At 44.5% G+C, this 13,564-nt stretch overlaps 1 protein-coding gene across 1 annotated transcript; it reads left to right on the top strand.

The window, feature by feature from the left end:
• The first annotated feature begins 580 nt into the window (after nt 1-580).
• Nucleotides 581-1,243, top strand: LOC144119740 (uncharacterized). The gene has a single exon (XM_077652287.1). It carries the CDS (start codon nt 581-583, stop codon nt 1,241-1,243), a length of 663 nt encoding a protein of 220 aa, XP_077508413.1.
• The last annotated feature ends 12,321 nt before the right edge of the window (nt 1,244-13,564 follow it).

Genomic DNA, 13,564 nt, shown 5'->3' with positions numbered 1-13,564 from the left:
AACGTGTGCATAAAATTTAAATTTTCTTAAGTGATGAGGAGAATATAGTCATCTTCATCTTCAAAGATAGGCTTTAACTGCCTACCTTGGCCACACAAAAGCCCCGTTCTGCTTGTGTGTGGCATACGGAGAAGACCATATGAAGAAGAGCGTATAGGTTTCGGAAACGGTTGGCAATTCAGTTGGTAATTCATTTCTTGAGCTGCAGCGGGACCGAGCGAAAGCGTGAACCAGGCTGGTCCTGACATTGAGCTTCGTGGGCAGGGCCCGGGCTCAGTCGAGCGAAAAAGGAGAGGGCTTGGTCCAGGCCCGGGTTTGCAGCCGCAGGCCTGTGCCATTGTAGCAGCAGCAGCCGCCTTGCGCAGCAGGAGCAGCACCAGTCGTCCAAGATAACGACGTCGAAGTGCGGTCGAATTCAGCTCGCTCCTCGTGCCGGTGTCACGTGCTTCTCGGCTCCACGCCATCAGACGTTCTAGCATTCCAGCCATTAAAAGAAATCATTTTTCCTTCATCATGCCAGCCTCATGCTGATGGGTGCAACAAACTGGTGATCCGGACGTGATCGAACACCTGCCTCACCATGGCCAACGCCGACGACAACGCCTCCGCCCTGCCCGGTGACGGACCCTCCAGTGAAGTCTCTGCGCTGTCCCTTCGCCTTCCCCGGTTTTCGCCGGCCGATCCTCAACTCTGGCTCGCTCAAGTCAACAGCCAGTTCACTATTGGCCGCATCACCACCCAGGCGCAGAAGTTTCATCACGTCGCTGCGTCGCTACCACCTGAGATTGCCACCGAGGTCCGCGACATGCTCATAAATCCACCCGCCTCAGCCTCGTTTGACACGTTGGCTGCAGAGCTCATCAAACGAACAGCCGTCTCGGAACATCCCCGCCTGCAACACCTTATCTCCTCCGAAGAACTTTGCGACCGAAAACCAACACAGTTGTTGCGGCGGCTCCAGCAGCTCCTGGGCGACAAGGCTGCCACCTTAGACCAAGCCTTCCTGTGTGAGTTTTTCTTTCAGCGTTTGCCGTTGTCGGTCCGCCTGGTGCTTATACCCGCCCAGGGGTTGTCTTTGGAGAAGCTGGCTGAGCTGGTGGATTCCGTCATGGACGTTTCTTGCTCCACACTTTCTCTCGGCGCAGTGTCCCTGCCTCCCACCCCACCATCACCTCTACCCTCCCACGTGGACCTTCAGAGCCTCCGTGACTCCGTTCAGAGCTTCACTGGACTCGTTCACTAGCGGAGGGGCCTCCTTTAGCATAAGCAGCCGCCTTGTGCAGCAGGAGCAGAACCAGTCGTCGAAGTGCGGTCGAATTGAGCTCGCTCCTCGTGCCGGTGTCAGGTGCTTCTCGGCTCCACGCCATCATACGTTCTAGCATTCCAGCCATTAAAAGCAATCATTTTTCTTTCATCATGCCGCCCTAATGCTGATGGGCGCAGCACAATGTTCGAGTTTTGGGTCACAGGTTCGTGCCGAACGCGGGCTTCAGAATGCTTCCCGTGCATGGCCCTGATTGCTAAGCGCGGATGAAGAGTACTGGTTGGTTTCCCCCTCTGTCCTTTCATTTAATAATTTTGTATGGACTGAAAACTTTATTTTCGGCATTTTCACGGGTGTCCTCGCCCTTGAATAACTGACCATGAGAATTATGGAATATTTTATGGGAAGCTTCAGTATGCCAGGCTCATACTTGAGGTTTCTGTCAAGTTTCACACGCGGATCTGTAATTAGTGCTTCAGTGCGCACACCTTGGGGTTTCTATCCGCTTAGGGTCACGCTCATCCAGCGCCTACTAGAAAACTTGAATGGCGTGTGCCCTCCTCTGACCTAAGCTGCAACTTGTCCGGTTGCAATTATGATAATAATTTCTACCGGAAGAGTCAGATGCAACGGCCGCCTGAATTCGAAACAGCGTTAGGACCTCGCAATCGTATTCAGAACAGTGCGGAGACTTTACAAAATCTTCTTATCTATATGCGCCGTAGACTGACGTCGCATATAAAACTGCTGTTTTCTCGTTGCGTTAGCAGCTCTGTTTGTAAAACGATTTGCATGAAGAGGCTATTACAACGATGAAATTCTGAAAAGTGGCATCCATATCTGACGCAGTTTAGGAAAGTTCGTGTTGACTCTGCTTTTGTTTAGTTGCGCCTCGGTGGGCGCCTTTAACACCGCCTGAATACAGAACACTCCTTCCGCTCAGCTTATTTTCGCATTACCTACTCTTTTTTCGAGCTGGTGTCTGTACTGCGTACAAGGAGCTGCATGATTCTGACAACCATTACTGTCGCTCAAAGGCTGGTGAGGCTTCGCTTTCCGAGCTAGCAGCCTGAAATTTGAATGTAAACTTAGATCCATGTTTTCAGAATCAATAGCGTGGTGTATAGAGTGTGCACCCTGTCCCTTCTTGGCATCAATAATTCTGGCGTGCAAATGTCATATCTACAGGCAGATGCTAGCAGCAGCCGGCATCCACTGCTTTCACTATGTGCTTACATTTTAGATAGCAAATAGCGAGATTTAAAACGCGCACTTTTTATGGTGCGTCTGCATCTTTTTGTAGATGCTTTTCAGCTTAATAGTGTTTTTTTATGCTCGCAGGTTGCACTAGGGTTCAGGTAATCATGGAAACCTCGTTTTAGGGATATCGCGAGCAGGCAGCCAAGCGCGCTATGGGGGAAGCGGAGCTTCTCGTCCACTACGACCCCGAAAAGCCGTTGCGGCTTGAATGCGACGCTTCACCAGTGGGGGTCGGCGCAGTGCTGTCACACCGAATCGGGAACAAGGACCACCCCATATCGTTCCGTTCGAGAGCTCTGACGCCGGCTGAGCGGAATTATTCGCAACTAGAAAAAGAAGCGTTGGCCTTCGTGTTCGGCGTTACCAAGTTTCGGGATTACTTGTTGACAAAATCACCAACATGTTATCAAGCAGGAAAGCCTGTATGGTCGCGCCAGTTTCAGTCTGCTCGGAAATGGATGCCTGCGACTGTGGTGTCCACGACGGGAGTGCGCATGGTTACTCTAGAAACACCGGAGGGATCGCAGCGCCACCACGTGGACGAACTCAGGCCTCGGCTCGACGTGGGGTCGTCCCCTAGCAAGCCGAGCCCAGTCCGGACCCCTGACGAAGCTCAAAGTAGCTCTGAGGAGGCAGAAGATCATCAAGGTACGGAGACACGGGAAGTCCGCTCTCAAGCTGAAGACCAACCACCACGCCGGTTTCTTGTGTCTGCACACTTCCGAACCATGGTTCGAGCCACACCTTCCGCGCGGCGTGGACTCTGTCATGGATCCATGCCCGCGTCCGGACTTCTGCGGATTCCTCCTGTGCTTCTGTACGAAGTTGGCAGCACCGTTGTCGTTGAAGCTCCTCTCTTGCATTGCCCGGACATTCGTTTCTGCGGCTTCCGCTGCTTGAGAAAACGCTTCTACCTCCGCCAGGCTTAACTTCTGCTGCGACATGTGTCGTCGAGCTTGTTCATCACGGATTCCGCAGACAATCCGATCCCGCAGCATGCGGTCCAAAAATTTTTCGAAACTCCAGTCCTTTGCGAGACGTCTCAAGTCGGTGATGTAGTCCCGTACCTTTTCGCCTTCCGCTTGGTTCCGCATAAAGAATGCATTGCTTGCTGCAATCTCATTGGCTTTTGGATCGAAGTGGTTGTCCAGGTGCTGTATGACGACTTCGTAGCTCAAGCTGTTCACCGATTCCGACTGGCACTGGCCTTGAAGCACGCGAACCACGTGGTCGCTCAGGGCCGACACCAGAAGCGCACGCTTTTTTCCCGGATCTGTGATGCCGCGGCCCTCAAAAAAGGCCTCCAAACGAACACGGTAACTGCTCCAGCTACCTGTCGTATCGTCGAACTCGGGTGGCCTGGCTGTCATCGTGCAGCTATCCTATCCTCGTCGCCACTGAAGTAACGAAACGTAGCCGTTGGGTAGTGGCACAACAAAGAACGTTTAATAAAGACCGGAAAGGTCACATGACACATGACTGGCATTATACGCGGCACGTGTGAAACAGTATCGTGCAAATTCACATCCCACAGGATGAATTATTTCAGTAGTATCTTGAGGAATGCCGCCAGATCTTTTCTGTTCTCTTATTAAGTCGGTACCATGGCTGAGACTCATAGTCATTATGATGGGGTCAATGATATAATTTTTTTTCTTTTTCCACCTATTTGAAACATGTTATTCAACAATATTCCTACCTGGGATGCAGTGCCAGCAACGAACACAAACTATTGACTGTTCGCGCAAGTTTATTCGGGTTTGACATCAAATTCCGGATACAGGTCAAAAATAACTTGAAAAGCATAGTTTTGTTGTTCATTTATTTCGAATATTACTGCTGCACAGCAGGAGATTTACTTCAAAGTGTTATAACAGCTTGTGTAGTTTGAAAACAAACTGCTAATGATCCTCGTAAAATTTCAGAAAGAGCTGCAGCAGGATAGTTAGGCTACGTGTATAAGATGTCGAAAGGACGACTGTAGTTTTTCTGCCAGTTCAAACTATTGGCTTGTGTTTAAAAGGCATTAATGAAGGATGCACTCGGCATGTAAATTTTGCATAGCACCTTATTCAGTTTAAGCGTGCCTCTTGTTTAGTAGCTCCCGGAGACAGTTAAACGAAAGGCTTAGAAAAACAGTTGAAATTGCATTTCAGAAATTTTCTTGGCATTTCAAAAGCTTGTAAAAGTATATCAGTTTTTTCGTGGAGAGCTTCAGCTGTTTTACTTATACTGCTTAATAGTTGGCAAAGATAGTGGATAGAATATTAGGATATATATGCTTTCATACGTCGGAACAGTTATGTTTCGTGGATTGGGTGCCCTTGAGTCAGCTCAAGAGGCCTCACCACTTGTGAAAGAATTAGTAGTCAAGAAAAGAAAAAAGAGAACCGAAAGTGGTAATGTTCCCACCTATTTTCTGACAGTAGTGTGCTGTTTTCTGCTGCAGATTGCAAAGTGGATGGATCATTCAGACCAGCGCGCATCTGTAACGCCAATTCTAGCCATTGTGATAATGGATTAGGAATGAGAATATAACCCTTTTTTTCCAAACCGAATGGAGTCCGAATAGTGAAGTTATATATCGGTTTGAATATGAATCGAATACGAATAAAACCGACTGTAATATGTGTCGAATATCATTACTAATATTCTCTACTTGTGGGAATATACGTACAAGGCGAGCAATTGTGCGAAAAAAGGAAACGCCAGCCCTGTCACTTGCCTACGGTGATATAATTTCAAATTTACGAAATTATAGCTATAGCTGCTTAAGACGCAGCATTTATAGCCACAATGGTGTCGCAACTCAAAGTCACTGTTTTGCCTGCGAGACCGTCCAGTTACGGGTATAAGAAAATTTACAATTTGCTTTGTTTGGCCAAAGGCTTTTTCCCCAACACTTACACCCAAGTAAAGCCGTGAACCATGCCGAAAAAAGCTTTCTACTCATTAGAAAACCGGTGCAAACCTGACAGCGCTACAATTACGCTGCGGGAAATAAGACTGGTGGCATCTACGTACGAGCCATGGCATCCGAGGTCGAGCATCAGACTTCCTGAATTTGCTCTATCATCTTTCCACGTGCTACAGTCTTGCAGGCCATGTACAAGCTTTAGGTCCGCTACCACACAAAGTCACCGTGTTGTGCCGCTGAACTCTTCATCTCCATTATAAGTTTCGCCAAACTGTCGTGTGCGGCGTCGGCATGGGTTATTTTTGCCACATTAATCGAATGAAAGTACGGCGGGCTTTATTCGAACCTTGTAGCAGTCTTCCAAAACTAATTAAAAGTTGAGACCATATTCGGATCTTACGGAATCTTTCGAAAGAATGCTATTTGATTAGTTCGGGAAAAATCGTAGGATATTCAATTCGCTAATCGAAATTTTCAAATATTCCCAAAACCGTTTAATTGATCAAACAACGATTTTCAACTCATTGCCCGTATTTTTGAACACAACCATTGATTCAAGTCATTTCTGTTATTTTTTTAGTTATTCCTGGTTGTTGTCTATGTTTATTTTTATGAAACTTATTTTATTCACGGCAAATCAGATGGGTTGAATTTGTCAATTTTTGAGCCTCTTTGGCTGCATGCACTCGAACAGCGTTTCCACTCACGACATGTATGTGATTAATTTTCGATTTTTTTTTCATCTTAGAAACTTCTTAGAAGATACTGCAGAAAAGGTTGACTATGCAGAAGTCGCCGCTACATGGCAATGTAATGCAAACCAATGATGCAGATACATTTGGTGCGCAGAAGTTCGAGTTGTGATCTGTCATAGAGACTGGAGCGCTCAATCACCGGAAGAGTAATGTTTCGATTATCCCACGTATAAAAAATAAAGAACCTTTTTACAACCCCAGCGCATGAACAAGCACTAAACTTTTCAAAAGAGAACGGTCAGGAAAAAAAGTGTTGCCTGAAATATCAAGCAAAAATGACGCGATATTATACCAAGGCGAAGTGCAAAATTCCAACGGTTGTTATTTTGTGTGTTTATTTTCAAACTTTACGAACATTACCTCAATATTGCGGAATGACGTATTATCCTTCACACTGTTCACAAACCTTAAGAAATAACGAGAATAAATGCAGAGCAAATTTGGACTTATTCGACAGGTTTAAAACGTATAGCAGAAGCAGACAGTATGTCCAGTTTCTTAAGAGTTTCCCGTTTTTTCAGCACCTCCAAACTTGCTATACCCCGCATAAAAGATATTTCTAATCATAATACTCCGCGTGGAGCGCTCGTGTCTGATACACGACACTGAGACCTCTGAACATTGCTTGAGTTTCGCGCCGTAATTGATATCGACCAAGAAATAAATTGCCTCTCATAGATGCACAACATCAATAGCCGGCTTCAAGACTTTATAAACGAACTGTAGTTCTCTCTGTCCTTCATCGCATTTAATCGTTTTTTCTTGTTAGTTCAGTTTGGCGTGCTAATTTCAATCCACCAGTGAGCAAATTGCCGGTCATGGCTGCTCTGGTTTATGGTCAACTTAGGCGCAAGTCTTAGCGAAAATGTAGTCCTCTCTATTTCTCCTACAAGTATATAAACCCTACTTTGATACATTATAGCCTGTATCAGGAGCAGAAAATTTGGGACTTCTTCCTACGAGCCACTTCACGGTAAGTAAACCAGAGCTTTAGTGCAGCGCTACACGACGATTTGTTGCAGGTACTGTAGAAAAGGGGAATGAATGACTCTCTCCTAGGACTTCAAATCCTATCGCCAGTTAGAAAACTAGTTTCTGCGAGACGCTAGAAACAGTTAACAAACTACAACCAGCGATTTCATATCTCGACTTTTTTTCTCATTTTGTGAGTGATGCCATTAAAGTTCTTTTTTCTTGTTTACAGAGGTTTTAGATTTTATTAGGGAAGACAACAAGGAAATAAATTACATCATGTAAAAAAAGAGGGCAATTTTTATCGCATAAATGACGGAAGCCAACAACCGCCGATGCCATGGAGCATCTTGGTGTCATTTTTCTTGAATTTGTAGTTTTCATCATTGTGAGATTAAACAAAAGCGGAAGAAAAAAACGACCACATGCAGCAGTGAGAATTTGACACCACGGCATCCCAATTTCGCCTCCTGTGCTCTGTCAACCGAGCTACAGCGAAGGCGGTGCAGTCTGCTGAGGGCCTCGAGGACAATTGAATTTTTAGTTTTCGTTACTTCTGTGTCACGTTATTTCAGTGCATTTTCTTTTGTGTATATCAACACCACAGCAGCGATTTCGTGCACTACGTGCCTGCGAGTGTAGCAAAGCTAAAAACACAGAAGAAACAGCATGTGGCGGCATTTATGATTCGCATGCGTCTTCCCGTATAACTTACTGGAGGCTTCATACGTTTTAAGGGAATTATCTTGGACGGGCATGCGTGTAACATTGAGAAAGGCAGCGACTTGCCGCCTCATATGATGTGGTTTACGAAAATTGGCCTTTCAAATCACTCCATGAATGAAGAAACTGGATGCGTAAAACTTATTACTGAAATTTTCAACGTGTCTGTTCCCTGGAGCCGAGAAAAAGGAAAACAATTTAGATGGGAAGAATTTTAAAACACTTTTTATAATGCTACAGAGATTTCGTCACCGTGCCCTGGGACAATTGTAGAAGCTTAATGTTTTTTTTCTGAATACACAGCCGAACACAAGAAGTATTTTCAGGCCAAGCCAACATGTCCCGCCTCTTCTCAATGAATCTTCTGGTTGTCGTGTCGGCATGATTGGTAAGCTTCACGATATAAATATTTTGTGTCTGATATAATTTTAACTCTAATTTTCGGTCACCTATACCGAGCATCGTCCCGAAATCCAGGAGAAAATGGCGTAGAAACTTTCTCAATTCATCAATCCACACTGCCACTGTAGAAACACTCGGCTGTTTAGCGGAAACACCTGGTCTGTCTCACAGTGACCATAAGCGCTGAACTGCAGAACCTCTCTGCTGTTCTCCGCCTTCTCTCGGCGAACAACTTAGAGTACAACACTGGCAGAACACAAGGCACTAAAACTTGTAATTTAAACAAACGCATTGCTCTAAACCTGTCGCCATAAAGAACTAAAATTGTCAATAAATACAATTATGTTTTATTTCATAAAAAGCACTGCAACTTAAATAAAACATGAAAGATTATCACTCTTTAGTTGGTCGTCATTCGTTCGCTGTTCGGCATCTAAGGTGGCATCACAAACTTCTACCTTGTGTATGCATTTTTGTACCGCAAAATATTAAACTATCCTCTTGTTCGTAGAAACAAACATGTCTCAATGCGGTACCTTCAGTGCCAAAAGTCGTTCTGATATGGCAAATGACGTGAATGCCACATGCAGCTTGTGGTCGGATTCATTATTTCAACTTTTCTTTTTTCATTGCACAGCCGTGAGTCAAACATGTTGAAAGGTGCGGTATAAATATTTATATAAAGAAACATCGTTCTGAAAGTGCTTGTATTTCCAATATTTCCCCGTCTTCACAATTTTTCACCGTCATTTGCTGCAAATGCATGCCGTGGATCCTGCAGGAAAATTTGCACGAGAGAGAGAGAGAGAAGTGGTAGAGTAACGGCAGGGAGGTTAAGCAGTAAAATGTGCCGGTTGGCTACCCTGCACTGGTGGAGGGCAATTAGGGGGCGTAAACGAATAAGAATAGCAATGCGGTGTTCACACTAGATTTATTACAGAGAGAGAGAGAGAAGTGGTAGAGGAAAGGCAGGGAGGTTAACCAGTAAATTGTTCCGTTTGGCTGCCCTGCACTGAGGCAGAGGGATGAGAGGGGCGTAAAAGAATAAGAAGTAGAAAAATGCGGTGGGTAGCAAGCACGACAGGCAATGACACAAGCAGTATAAGTCACAGGCCACCGAAGCTGTTGCCTGCACACCTTGTGGGCTGCCGGCTGCGGCAACCTGAGTGGAACAGATCAAGGGCCCTCCATCACAAGACAGCGCAGGCGTTTCAGTGTCAATAAAAGCTGCTTGCCGTTGAGGCTGATAATGTTGATGAGAGCGTAAGCATCGGACTTATTCTCAGAAAGATGAGGCTGGAGGATGTGTTGTGCCAGCTATTGGACAGCTGCAAGCGCTGGATTCCGCAAATCCCGCATCTGCAGTGAATTCTCTGCAGCTGGTATGTGCATGCTGGAAAGCAGTACACGCATAGCGTTCATGATTGGCTTTAGAATTGCAATCACTTGCTCGTCTGCCACCTGGTCCGGTTTCTGACCTACTAACTGACCAGCAGTAGGCTCAACAAACTGGGTGCGCGGTGCTGGGTGCTTTGGGAGCGAGGCCAAGTCCCTTGCTGGTCCCGGTCTTGGACCATAGTTGTGAGTTGTGCCTGATTAGCAATGGGCTCGGGACTCTGAGTACGTAATAGCTGCTTGGTCACTGCGGGTGTGTGTAGCTCATGCAGGGATGGACAAGGCCCGTCTGCGACAACCGTCCCTACCTGCCAGTCATACGGCTCTCATTCCTTAAAGTATTATGCGGAGTGGGAGGAAAAGTTGCGGAAAATCTTGGACGATACTTTCCAAAGCTCGCTACACATCTAGAAAGTCTGCGATGAGGGCGACGATGTTGTCGCAACTAAGCGGAAGCTACTTTGTGTGAGGAATTGTCTCTTCTCATTTGTTTGAGTATCGCCATTTTCTTTTTCAGGCGAGGACAATCTTTTGAGGCAGCGTCATGAGAGCCGTAGCGATTCGCACGCGTAAGGACTGTTGCCCGGCGAGAACCGCCGCTGTGTGGCTGAATACACCATGGGCGCACGATGGAAAAATTGCACACGCTTCTCACGTGAATGCAAATTTCAAAAATGCAAGGTATTTATTTCAAAAGAAGTTTTAACAGTTATTTTCACACACATAGCTTTAATCCTGCGAACAGATCAGCAATAATATTTGCATAGATCTTACAAGACGAGCTGAAATATTACGCAATTTCTTGTGGAATAGCATGCAGTATTTCATTTAAAGCGGGTTTTTTTATAGTTTTCAATCTTTTCTGTTATGTATGGGCATAGTGAGGAGGAAAATACAACTTTATTAGCTCCGATTGTTTTTCTTGTTTAAACGGTGAATATAAAGTCGATCTAGGAAGCTACATTGCATTTCATTGTTTTGCTTCCGCTAGAAGAAAGCATTCAAAAGAATTTAAATTATTGTTTTTAAGACACTCATTTTTCTGATACACAAGCTTTTCAAAAGGTGTTGTCAAATTTTGTACATTTTGATTTACGGTTTGTTATCAATTCAAAATATCGCTCTTTAGATATCTTTGTCAGCTGTCAGTTCACGTGTTAATTTCTTCAAATTAAGTTAACAAGTAACTTAAAAGCTGCAGTGGTTGTACAACGTTGACGTTTTTTGCCGGTAAGAACTAGATTTTTGTGTTTTTATCAATTGTTTCACTTTGAGCTGAACGGTGTGTAGTGAGCTGTTTAACGATGCCCAAAGAATAGTTCCTAGCAAGAATTTCGTTTGCGATTGCACGTATATATTGTTGCTTTTTACTTTATTTACAGATATACCCGCAGCTACTATGCCGTCATTCGCTGATGGAGTGAATAATTGAATAAATATATAGAAAATATAAATATTGGCTAGAAATACTTTAAACCAATAATAAAAAGCCGACACTCAGTCATAAATACAAAACCGCTTTTTGTCAATAATACAATCACTTTAGAACACCACTAGATTGATCTACTCGATTTTTAATGCAGCAGCAGTACTACTCTTCTCTCGCAAAACCTTGATGTCTAAAGCGTACAAACTACTTGCCGACCAGGGTATGGGCAATCTGCAGAGCTGGTGTGTCTATTAATATATCTATATACATTTATATTCACTACGGGTTCCATTTGGCCTATTTATTAAGGCAAGTCCTGATACGGGCCGCCCACTCGGTCTGAGCGGACGTATCAGTTCTTGCGGGCGGCGTCTTGCGGGGGCCATTGGTATGTAAGGGGGGGGGGGGGGGGGGTTTGGCGGGTGCGGGATTTGCAGCCTCTGGGTGCGCCGAAAGCCATGCTTAACGCACTTTTTCCTTGTCTATTGCTCTTCGAAGTCCACCTCTTTTCTACACCTTTACCATTTCCACCTCCTCGTTTTCAGTGTCCATCTATTGACAAAACTGTCATTTAAGTCTGCCATGACGAAGCGAACACCATTCTCTAAATTATATATATGTATATATATATATATATATATATATATATATATATATATATATATATATATATATATATATATATATATATATATATATATATATATATATATATATATATATATATATATATAGTAGGAGACAAGTTAAGGGAAAATGAGGGGCTCGTTTGACAAATACATGAAGGAAACGAACAGTCACCGAAACCAAGGTGCAATGGGGAATGTTTTTTTTTTTAATTTATAGTGCGGATTAGTGGGAGAAAAATACTTCAATTAAACTTTGATTTTTAAACAAAACTACTTATTAAGCAGCAGAAAAAACAACCATGCTGCTGGTGGGATCCGAACCCACGACCTCCGAATATCGCGTCCGGTGCTCTTACCATCTGAGCTACGGCGACGGCTGTCCAATCTGCTGCTCTCGTGGGTATTTATGTTTATTGCGTGTAAGCGAACCTTTGAGAGTGTTCACCAGCGCCACCCTCGTCCATAGCGGCGGACGTAGCACGTCCTGTTATACCGCGAGTGTGACGTGGAACGTCTTCTAACGGCGAGGGCGGACACTGTGCGAGAGCCCTCTTATGCTACCTATGGCATCAAGACTGCCAGAACCGAGACCCTCGTTAAGCTAGTAGCAGACAAGTTAAGGGAAAAGGAGGGGCTCGTTTGACAAATACATGAAGGAAGCCAACAGTTACCGAAACCAAGGTGCAAAGGGGAATGTTTTCTGTTTTTTTTTTAATTTATAGTGCAGATTAGTGGGAGAAAAATACTTCAATTAAGCTTTGATTTTTAAAGAAAAGTACTTATAAAGCAGCAGAAAAAACAACCACGCTGCCGGTGGGATCCGAACCCACGACCTCCGAATATCGCGTCCGGTGCTCTTACCATCTGAGCTACGGCGACGGCTCAGATGGTAATATGTGCCATATTACTTGAGGAGAAGAAGAAGAAGAAGAGCCATTGTACAGGGCTTGGTAATTTGCATTCAGAGAAGGGTGGTGGCAACACGAAAGAATACAAAATAGGACATGAAAAAAAGGGGGGATTCTTTTCCACCACCTCAGGGCTGCCTTGGAAAAACGTGAAGGGCGCATTTTGGTGACAAGCGTGAAGGGCTTCACCCCTGTACATGGAGGAGGAACCATTCCAGAGAAACTGGTAAGAGGGGAACCATTGGGCACCCATTCGATAACTTTACATCTATGTACTCCAATCGGGGTTCAAAACAAATTATGACCGCGAGAGCTGTGAATCGTACCTGATTCTCAAATTTAACACAGTCTCGAGCGACATTAACGAAACAGTAGGCCGGCTAGCATGCTTAAACACTCAATAGATGTAACAAATAATTATGCCAGACTCATAGAACAGGCGGCAGCATGCATAACAAGCATAGCTTCTGACGTGTTTTCGTTTCTTTACTTGCATTGTACCCCTTTTTTTTACTTGCATTGTCCCAGATTTACTGTTATTTTCGTTCCCTTTTTATTATTATTCTAATATTGTATTGTCGCGCATTGTATTATATTTTCACCCATTTGCTGTTATCATCCCTCATTTTTTGCTGTCATGTCGGTCTTCGCTTCATACATTGATGAACTGACGCGGTGACCATTGCAGTCACCGTTACATTTTTTACACGGAATGATCATTTGTCTTGCGGTAAATTGTACTTGCGACTCATTGCAGTTCGTTTCTAGTGTTGGATTTATTGTTAGCCTCGTCTTTTTTCTGTATCTGTACGTGTGTTTACGGAGTGAACATTTAAGGATTGATTACAAACTTGTATTTTTTATTTCTCTCGTGTTCCCACAACCCTTGTCTTAATGAAGGAAGGAAGGC

This window comes from Amblyomma americanum, chromosome 2 (assembly GCF_052857255.1).
Source record: "Amblyomma americanum isolate KBUSLIRL-KWMA chromosome 2, ASM5285725v1, whole genome shotgun sequence".
Classification (NCBI taxonomy): domain Eukaryota; kingdom Metazoa; phylum Arthropoda; class Arachnida; order Ixodida; family Ixodidae; genus Amblyomma; species Amblyomma americanum.
The sequence above is the reverse complement of the archived record's forward strand: the minus strand, read 5'-3'. Positions and strand labels throughout refer to the sequence as shown.